The following is a 9997-nucleotide window of genomic DNA, read 5'->3' on the forward strand; positions in this document are numbered from 1 at the left end:
ATATGCTATCAATGAAGACTTTTTTTGTAGTGGCTATTGTATTAGATTCATGGATTTCTATTTTCTCGCCAAATATGCGGATCTATCGTGATGCAGAACAAAGCAGGCTGCGTTTAACTTAAAAACCCACAAACCATTAAATCTGTTAAACGTATCATTAATTAACTCGATCGATGTTGTACATGTTTTGTAAGGAGAAACAGCATGGTGCAAACCAGGCATCTTTACTGAGGTTTGAAGTGTTTTAGAAACTGAATCAGGAAACATATTCACTTGATTACTACAATATTCATCTCTCTCTTCTCACGTGTAAGTGATATGATACAATTATTTTTAAAGTTCTATTGCTACATAATTCTAACTTTCAGGTGAAGAATAACGTTTACTTCATCTGTGCAGACCAGAAATTCACATCTCATAGAATTAAGTTGTATTCAAACCTCTTTAAATACAAAAGTGGAAACGTATACACTTTAAGCCGTGTTTCACTAAAACCATGATCCTTAGGACGATCAAGATGGGTAAAAAAATTCACGGTTTCACGACTGGTCTGGAAAGATCATTGTTTTAGCTTTATACCTAGTCTCGAAAGATCACAAGTGATGATGAGATTTGGAGAAAGGGAGAGAGCCGAGAAACGAAATTGGTTCATGATTGCAAAAAAAAGAGCTTTCATATCTATCCCAACATACATAACCTAAAGCTAAAGTTTTTCCTCTTTAGCTTCTCTTCAACGCTTATTTTTATTTAGTAAGTTCAAAGAGAACACCAAACGGTATACCATATTTAGTTGTTCAACTCTATATATAAAGCACGGCCAATGGTCCTCAAAGATAGTAACTAATAGTACCGCGAATCCGCGATGATTATTTCTGCCAAAGAACGAACTTTAATAGTAGACCATGCTCTAAACATCCATGATCACAAAATAATGATTTCAACCCTCGGACCGAGTCATGTGTTAGCTACGACTTTTGCATAGACCGAGAAATCGAAAAACTTGAGTTTTCCAGTTTGGCCAAGACTTCAAATATGCAACACTAACCTGACATCATATGTTACTATTGAAATATGCAACAACTCATGATGGTGACAGAAACATAATGCCAATTTGCTTTAGACTTACCAGTTGAGGTGCATCTCACACCAAAGCTAACCGATATAGAGGCTAATCTCACTCAATCAAGTTTACTAAGAAATGAAATGAAAAAAAGTATCCCAAAATGGCAACTTTGGAGACTCTTGAGGCAAAATACAAGTTTAGAAAACCCAGCATCGTGACTGAGCAAAAGAGAGACTACTTCTTCCCTAACTATTTATGCTGTGAAGCCTTGTAGCATGATAGGCAATATCTAACTAATCAACTAACATAACGCAAGAAATGCATCAAATGAAAGCTTTATAACTAGTCTCGAAAGATCATTGTTTTATATACAGGCTACAGAAAGTGACATTGCGTTTTTCCTGACCTCAACGTTTTACTCGCGAACAGGACAGGCGCAGTCTATGTTACTGGGGAGGACTAAACGCTGCAAATTTAGCCTGTCAACCAAAACGTGGAGAGATAAGGTTTTTCAGACAAGTATTAGTGAGAGTTCTGGAAAAACTTTTGCAATCATGGGAACGAAATAGAAACCCAAGAAAAAAAGACAGAAACGACATATCTGCCCTCCTTGAAACATTTCACTTGCTAGATTAGCAGTCATGGCTGATACAAGCAATTAGCTGGTGCTGTATTTCTCACACGATCGATAAGTAAAGAAAGTTCTTGGTTAGCGTAATCAAGTCGATCCTTTGAGATCATAGACTCTGTGAGGAGAGTTTCTGTGAGCGAATGAAATGTTTGAGCAGAGTCATCGCCAATGCCCTGTCCATTCTGATTCTCTGTAGCTACATGAGGACTTTCTTGTCTCCATCGTAATAGAAAATACTGTTCAGGTATATGGAAGCAGTTCTTCACGGTCAGTACCCGAAGAGTGTGCCTGCACAAGATTCCGGAATGCTCAAATTCCTTGCACGAACATTGGATCTCCTCGTTTTCTGGGTTCCAGATCACACAACATTCCCCTTCCATTTTCTTATAGTGATGTACGATGAATGGACCATTGGCCATCTCAGCCACAGCATACTGCACAGACAAAACCATTTCGTTTTGCAATACGCTAAAGGCATAAGGCGTCAGAATCCCCCTTGCATGATCTTCCATAGGCATACAGGTTTTCAAACTCGGATATGTGAATCGTGGCAGGATTTGCTTGGCTAGACTTGCAGCAGCACTAACCTGCAATGCACTCTAGAATAATGAATCAAAGCAGCAATGAAATAATATCGAAATTGAATAAACTCTACGGTTCATATGATTCACAAACCTCTTCAAGTAATAGTTGCATGCATGTCGCTCCATCAACAACTCTTTTCAAGAAAGAATCTATAGATAGATTAAACTCAGAAGTCATAGTTTGAGCTACAAAATGTTCTCTGATGCAACAAGGTAACCAAGATGCTCGGCACGAATAAAGCAAAGCCGCATGCCTATCTGGAACAAGACCAAACCGAGTGACAAGAAGATCCCACTGCTGTTCAAATTCATCCACATTCCCTGCCCGGCATAACATATCAAACCCTGCTCTAAATTCTTCATAGTGCGACCCAAGTGTCTGAGAAAACCAGCTAGCTAATTTGGAGACAATGTGCGACATAAATACCACATGGTTAGTATTTGGCATTTCCCTCCCAATAGCATCTTTAAGTCCTGTATCTATATCCGTCAAAATTGTCTGAGGATGTCGTCCCCTCATGAAACGAACAAAAGTCTGTCCAAAATAAAACTTAAACAGTGAGAATAACCACACCATATATGTACTCCAATCATGACAATTACAATAAATCGGATGCAACAAACCTGTAAAGCCCATGTGAAAGAACGACAACTCTCATCTTGCAGCAAAACACATCCCAAAAGCATCGCCTTTCCATTATTATCTATCCCAAAAAAAACACCAAGCAGCAATCCATAAGGTACCGACCGATAACTAGTATCGAAAACAACCACATCCCCAAACAAAGAGTAACCCCGAACAGAATCTCCATAAGCCCAAGCAATATTCTCAACTTTCTGATTCTCATCAGAAGTACAATCATAAACAAAATCCATATCTCTCTCAGCCAAACCTTTACAACACTCAAGAAGCTCCAACGTATCACTCTCCCGCTTCTCAGTCATAAAAGCATCATTCTCTTGAACACTCTTCTTACAAGCTCTAACAAAATTCCTAACATCTTTCTCAATAAACGGTAACTGCCCACTCACAACACCTTTCTCTAACTCCAACAACTTAACAATCCGATTAACCGGAAACCCCGCTTTCGACAACAAAAGAATCCTCTCCTGATCACTTTGCTGAATCTTCCTATAAGCAGGAAGCAACCTAACTTGATCATCTTCCAAAAGCTCATGATTATGAACATTACTAAACTGTGAAACATACCAATGACTAACACCATCAACAACTTCTTTAGTCAAATACAACTTACCATCACAACCACATCTAACAGACTTACGCTCTCTTGGATGCTCTACATTAGCTTTCTTCCTAGGTTGATTAAAACCAGAACGATAACAAACGAAATCTCTTCTATAAACACCTAGATTCTGACTCTCTGTAGATCGTGCTTTACGAATCGAGAAACCACTCTTTCTAGCGAATGTACTGTAATACTCAAATGCTTCATCGTCTGTGGTGAAGATTTGACCTACGTATGGTGTAAACACAGTATCGTATTGTGATGTTGGTGTTGGTGTTGATTCGATTTCGCTTTTTGTTATTGTTGATTCGTCTTCTTCGAGTCTGATGTAGCATTTCCAATCACCACAAGGACATTGTTGACGACGAATCCAGATGTTGTTCAATGGCTTCAACGCCATAAGACAAGGGGAAAAAGCTTCGATTGAGAGTCGAAACCCTAGAGATTAAGAAACGGAGTGGTTTTTGGGTTTAGAAATCTGCTTGCGTCTTCACTGAAGGATCTCGATGTCGGCTTGATTCTCCGATTAGACAATCAAAGGACGATATTATCACTTGTGGAAGGAGAGGGAGAATCGGGAGGTGTGTATTAAGGAAGAAGAAACCAATTAGAATTAGATATTTGGGTCTGAATGATAATCGCTGATTTTGTTGTGCGGGAAAAACGTTATTGCATAATAGTACGGTTCAATTGCGGTATGTATAGAACTAATATATTGTGGGTCAAGTGTAATTTGTACAAAATAAGCAGTATAGAAAAATGTTTGATTGGTAAAAAAAGTTAATTGCAATTCGGATTATAGATTATATATATACTAGTATTAGGTCCGTGCATAGCACGGACAGCACTCCAAAATAATAAATAATATACCAATAAAATGTGATATTAATTATAAGTAATAAAAGATAATGAAAATAAACTGTAACATAAGTTCAAAAGAGAAAATAAACACTATATGGTCATAGATAACATACCTAATGTTTTATTTTGTTTAACCAAAATGTAATAACAAATAGTAGTATAAGAAAATACAGATGATTGGATTACAAAATCAAATCACAACTAAATTTCTTAGTAGAGATTGACAAAAAGAGATTGTACCAAACCACCGCCTGTAAGTGCATTTGAGTTTCGGTAACTCGTCAACCAAAGCAACATAAGAGATTGATTTTGTATAGCCACAAAACTCTGCAAAAAAGATTGAAACAAAACCTGATGATTAAGAGACAAATTACAATGTTATTTATAATGAAACTGATGCAAGGGCAGATGTGTTGGTGTAAAAACATATATATGAAACCGATCTTCACGTTCCTCTCCATTTAACGATGTGGTGCTTAACTCTACATAACAAAAAAAGTATATTCTCACTGAAACTCTGGAATTGACAGTTTCTCGTGGATAGTTAAAATAAAAATGCAAAAATAACTCACTTTTGTAATTTTATGGTAGAATGCCTTTGTACCTTCGTTTTCTTCTCAACGTGTTTATCTTACATTTTTCGCTCTCTGAACATGTCAAGGTTTTGAATTCGAAGAAGAAAGACAATAGAGAGATTGCTATTGATTGATCCATCCATCGATGCCTCTTTTTTTTTTTTTTTTTGTCTAAAACATCAATCGGTGACTATAAAGATGAATAGATCGTGGCAAAAAAACGACTGTGATGCGTGGTGAGAGCGCAACCGTCGTTCAGTTTAGATTTTCTGATTTTTGAATATCTAATTGAAAATTAGTATTTCTATTTATTTTTTAAAGAATAATAAAAGTGAATAACAAAAAAATGAAAGAGCAGAATTTGAGAGTTTTGCCACGTGTCAGATAGAGGATACTGCAGTTTTTGTTAAAGTGACTGTTGATTTAGTATTATTAGATTAATAATTATTTTTTTGTGTTAATAAATAAAAATTAATAGATATTTATAAACTACTAGTACAAAAATTGATCGAAATATAAAATTTTATGGAATCGATAAAATTTTGTCATAAAAAAAATTTAAGTAAGTTAATTTTGTTGAAAGAACTTATTGAGTATATTTATGATAAAATTAAAAATGTTATTATGAAACAAATAATGAAAAAATATTTAACCTTGGATCATTAAAATTCGATGAACAGACCCGTAAAAGATGAATGAAAAAACAATTGATAGAATATAGCTAAAGTAAATATAAAGAGAGAATATATAGAAAGTTTTTTTTTTTTCCTTATCTTACCAAGTATGAGATCTATTATTTAAGGGAGAAGAGATGTATATGGCACCGATAATTTTTTTTGTGAAAGAAGAGTGTAAGAGAAGAAATATATATATGGTAAAAGAGTATATATACATAATGATTTATAACATTAAAAAAAATCAAAAGTAAATAAGTGGCTAGTGTGCACTGCGTTTTTCGGTTGGACCGTATTGTAAAGACCTGACTTCAATTTGAAACGTGGTCTATGCCTTTTCAACCCTTTTTTGAAATCCGCAGTTTACTTTAAAAAAAAACACTGATTTCTGAAAATGTGTTGAATTGTGACATATGTTTGGTTTTCAATGATAACAAATGAAAAACGCCAAAAAGCTTTCCTCATTCACTACCTTAAGCTCTGCATTGTCAGTTGCGGTTTAATTGCAGATAAATAGGCTGATTGGTAACTAGTGTTAATTTTGGCTGTAGAGACTTTAACTGTAAAAAATTTAGCTGCAAAGAATTTGGCTGTAGAGACTTTGGCTTTGAAAACTTTATGTGTTAAAGTCTGATCGGCAACCGAAAGCTGTAAAAGCTGTTAATTTTATTATTTATTATTATATTTTATTATTAAACAAATTTAATATTTAAATATAAAAAATTCTAACAAATCAATAATAATTTGAAATGTAAATTATCTTATCAATTCTTTTCTTAGTAAGTTTTAATTTATTTTTTCTTTACTTTTTAGCTATTGAATGATTCTTGATCGATTATTATGACTAATAGTAATAGTCTTTTTTTATCAAATTTTTTTTTTTGAATGATTCTCTTTGGTTGAGTAGTTGTATAATTTTGAGCAGTCAAAAACCCATTAAAATATATTTCATTAGAACAAAAATAGTTGAAAGTAGAATCATTTATTAAAATAATTGAATGACATAAATAACGACTGAATTATACATCTTATATAGAGATATTTATATATGTATGTAATCATTGACCTCTTATATTTATGAATTCGGAAGAATACTAATTCTATAAATTCTTTTACACTAACAATAATGGAGATGATTAAAACAAAATGATTATTTGTTAAATGGATCTTAAAAGAAAGAGAAAAATAATAATAATTAATTTATCAAAACAATTGTGAAATAAAATATATATAAATTTGTAAATACTTTTTAATTATTATGGGAAGAAGAAAAAATAAAATTTTCTATATATTTATTTTAACATTGTATTTGAAGCTTTTAAAAATAAGAAAAAATAAAGAAGAAGAAATAAAAAATGCCTGTAAAAACTTTTTTAAAAAATAAAGCCAAAAAAGTTTGATTAGTAGAAAAAAAACTATAGAGACTTTAAAATTATCTCAAAATCCTGAAAGTCATGTGCCAATCACCCCCCAAAGTACGGTGCGGTTCAAATAGTAACAAAAATACATACATACACATATATATAAACCAATTTGATTGTTTTGTGTTATTTATTGTGTTTTTCTTAATAGTTCGTTGATTTGTGTAATCGATACAACTAAGGACTGTAAATAAATTTTTATGTTACGGTAGTTAATCCTCATATAGGTTCCGATTGGTAACACCACATAATTGCATATTTGTAGAAAATAAAATTAAACTACATAATAAAATTTGCAGATTAAAAATTTGTACAATGAAAATTGTGTCAGTTAGACTAAATTTTGGAAGAATCGCGGGATATAATTTTCAATATAATTATATTTAAAATTAATAGTTTCTTATACTCCCTCTGTTCATAAAAGAATGATGTTTTGCTTTTTCACACAAATTAAGAAAAGTAGCTTTTGTATTATTTTTTTTTTTTTTTTTGTTAATTTAATAATATAAGTTCTACCTCTCTCCTCTCTCTATTGGTTATTAATGAAAATAATAATACTATTAACCTACAACATCAATCTTTGTGGAACAAAAATAAAGCTCAAAACATCAAATTTCATGGAACAGAGGGAGTATATTTTTTCATTTACGTATTCTAGTTTATTCTTAACTATTATAAAATAATATCACATATCATTATAGAATTAACATATTTTAAATATTATTAAAAAGTGATATATTTTAAGGGTGATTTACAAAATTACCTTTTTTACTACTTTTTGTAACAATATCTTTTTATATTGTCTATTTTTAAAAAATCCCCTTCTCTTGAAAAAATGACCCAATTACCCTCATCTAATGAGAACATGTAATTGGAAACTGAAATTTTCCTACCAAACTTTTCTGGCGCCAACATTATTTTTTCCGCCAAAAATAAAATTTCCGCCAAATTATTTTTTTTCGCGCCAAAATTTTTTTCCGTAACAATTTTTTTCCTAACCAAAAAAATGCATTTCAAAATCCTTGTAAAGTTTTTTAAAAGCTTTGATAAGTTGTTAAAAACCCTTGTAAATCATTTTAAAATCTTTATAAAGTCTTTAAATACATATGTAAAGACTTTAAAACCCCATTTAAAACCTTTGTATTAAATTTTTTACAATAGTTTTACAAGATTTACAAGAGTTTTTAAGAATTTTAAAAAGATTTACACGGATTTTTAAAATCTTTTTAAAACTCTTATAAAGTCTTTACAATCATTTTTTAACTCTTAGAAAAATATTTCTAACTCTTTTTGAACCATTTAAAACTCTTGTAAACCTTTACAAAAGTTTTTTTTAAAAAATACAACAGTTTTAAAATGATGTTAAAACCCTTGTAAATCTTTTTAAAACCCTTATAAATCTTTTAAAACCATTGTAAACCATTTAAAAATCTTTTAAAAACCCTTGTATACCCTTTAATAATTTTTAAACCATTTTTTAAACTCTTCTGAACCCTTTACAAAAGTTTTAAAAGTTTTGTAAGAGTTTTTAAAGGGTTTTAAAACCCTTATAAATCTTTTAAAAATCTTTTACAAAACCCTTGTAAATCCTTTAAAACCCTTGTAAACCATTTAAAAATCTTTTAAAAACTCTTATAAACTCTTTCATAATTTTTTAACCATTTTAAAACGCCTGTGAACCTTTAAAAGCTTTGATAAGTTGTTAAAAACCCTTGTAAATCATTTTAAAATCTTTATAAAGTCTTTAAATACATATGTAAATACTTTAAAACCCCTTTTAAAACCTTTGTATTAATGTTTTTACAATAGTTTTGCAAGATTTACATGAGTTTTTTTAAGAGTTTTAAAAAGATTTACAAGGATTTTTAAAATCTTTTTAAAACTCTTATAAAGTCTTTACAATCATTTTTTAACTCTTAGAAAAAAATTTGTAACTCTTTTTGAACCATTTTAAAACTCTTGTAAACCTTTACAAAATGTTTTAAAAAAATTTACAAGAGTTTTAAAATGATGTTAAAACCCTTGTAAGTCTTTTAAAACCCCTTATAAATCTTTTAAAACCATTGTAACCATTTAAAAATCTTTTAAAAACCCTTGTATACCCTTTAATAATTTTTGAACCATTTTTAAAACTCTTTTGAACCCTTTACAAAAGGTTTTAAATAGATTTATAAGAGTTTTTAAAGGGTTTTAAAACCCTTATAAATCTTTTAAAAATCTTGTAAATCCTTTAAACCTGTTAGAACTATTTAAAAGTCTTTTAAAAACTCTTGTAAACTCTTTCATAATTTTTAACCATTTTAAAACGCTTGTAAACCTTTACAAAAGGTTTTAAAAAGATTTACAAGAGTTTTTAAAGGGTTTTCTTGTAATTTCTTTAAAACTCTTTGAAAACCCTTATCAATCTTTTAGAACTCTTTTAAACTCTGTAAAAATCTCTTATAAATCTATTAAACCCCATTAAAAATCCCTTTTAAATCTTTTTAAACCCTTTAATTGTTTTTTAAAATCCTTTAAAAATCTCTTGTAAATCTTTTAAAGCCTTTTAAACCCTTTAAAAATCTCTTGTAAATATTTTAAAACCCTTTAAAAATCTCTTGTAAATCTTTTCAACACCCTTTAAAATCCCTTGTAAATCTATTTCCCGCAAAATAAACAAAATTTCACGGAAAAATGTTTGGCGGAAAAAAGAATTTCGAAATTTTGTTTGGCGGGAAGATAATTTGGCGGAAAATTTATTTTGGAATATTTTAGGCGGGAAAAAATCAATATTTCATTTTGTTAACCTAAACGAAATTTCAAATATGGGTAAATGGTCATTAAAAATTTAAAGAGGGTATAAATGAAAATGGCAAATAGATTAAGGTAGAATTGAAAATGGGTAATGTTGAAAGGGCATTCTTAGCAATTGTTCTATATTTATTGCAAGTAATTATTTTCC

General features: G+C 30.6%; 1 protein-coding gene across 5 annotated transcripts; it reads right to left on the reverse strand.

Moving 5' to 3' along the window:
- Window positions 1-1035: 1035 nt before the first annotated feature.
- FRS10 (FAR1-related sequence 10) lies at window positions 1036-4191 on the reverse strand (the record flags this gene model as incomplete). Of its 5 annotated transcripts, none has more annotated exons than NM_001344074.1 (4): window positions 1190-1556; window positions 1665-2281; window positions 2370-2813; window positions 2903-4189. In NM_001344074.1, the coding sequence occupies 3 exons, from the start codon at window positions 3923-3925 to the stop codon at window positions 1703-1705; spliced, it is 2046 nt and encodes a 681-aa protein (NP_001331633.1). The 5 variants fall into 5 exon arrangements, with proteins under 5 accessions (NP_001331636.1, NP_001331633.1, NP_001331635.1 ...); NM_001344076.1 differs by lacking the exon at window positions 1190-1556 and having other exon boundaries at window positions 1648-2281; window positions 2903-2982; window positions 3172-4191; NM_001344075.1 differs by lacking the exon at window positions 1190-1556 and having other exon boundaries at window positions 1648-2293; window positions 2903-2982; window positions 3172-4191.
- Window positions 4192-9997: the final 5806 nt, after the last annotated feature.

Source organism: Arabidopsis thaliana, chromosome 5, assembly GCF_000001735.4.
Source record: "Arabidopsis thaliana chromosome 5, partial sequence".
Taxonomy (NCBI): domain Eukaryota; kingdom Viridiplantae; phylum Streptophyta; class Magnoliopsida; order Brassicales; family Brassicaceae; genus Arabidopsis; species Arabidopsis thaliana.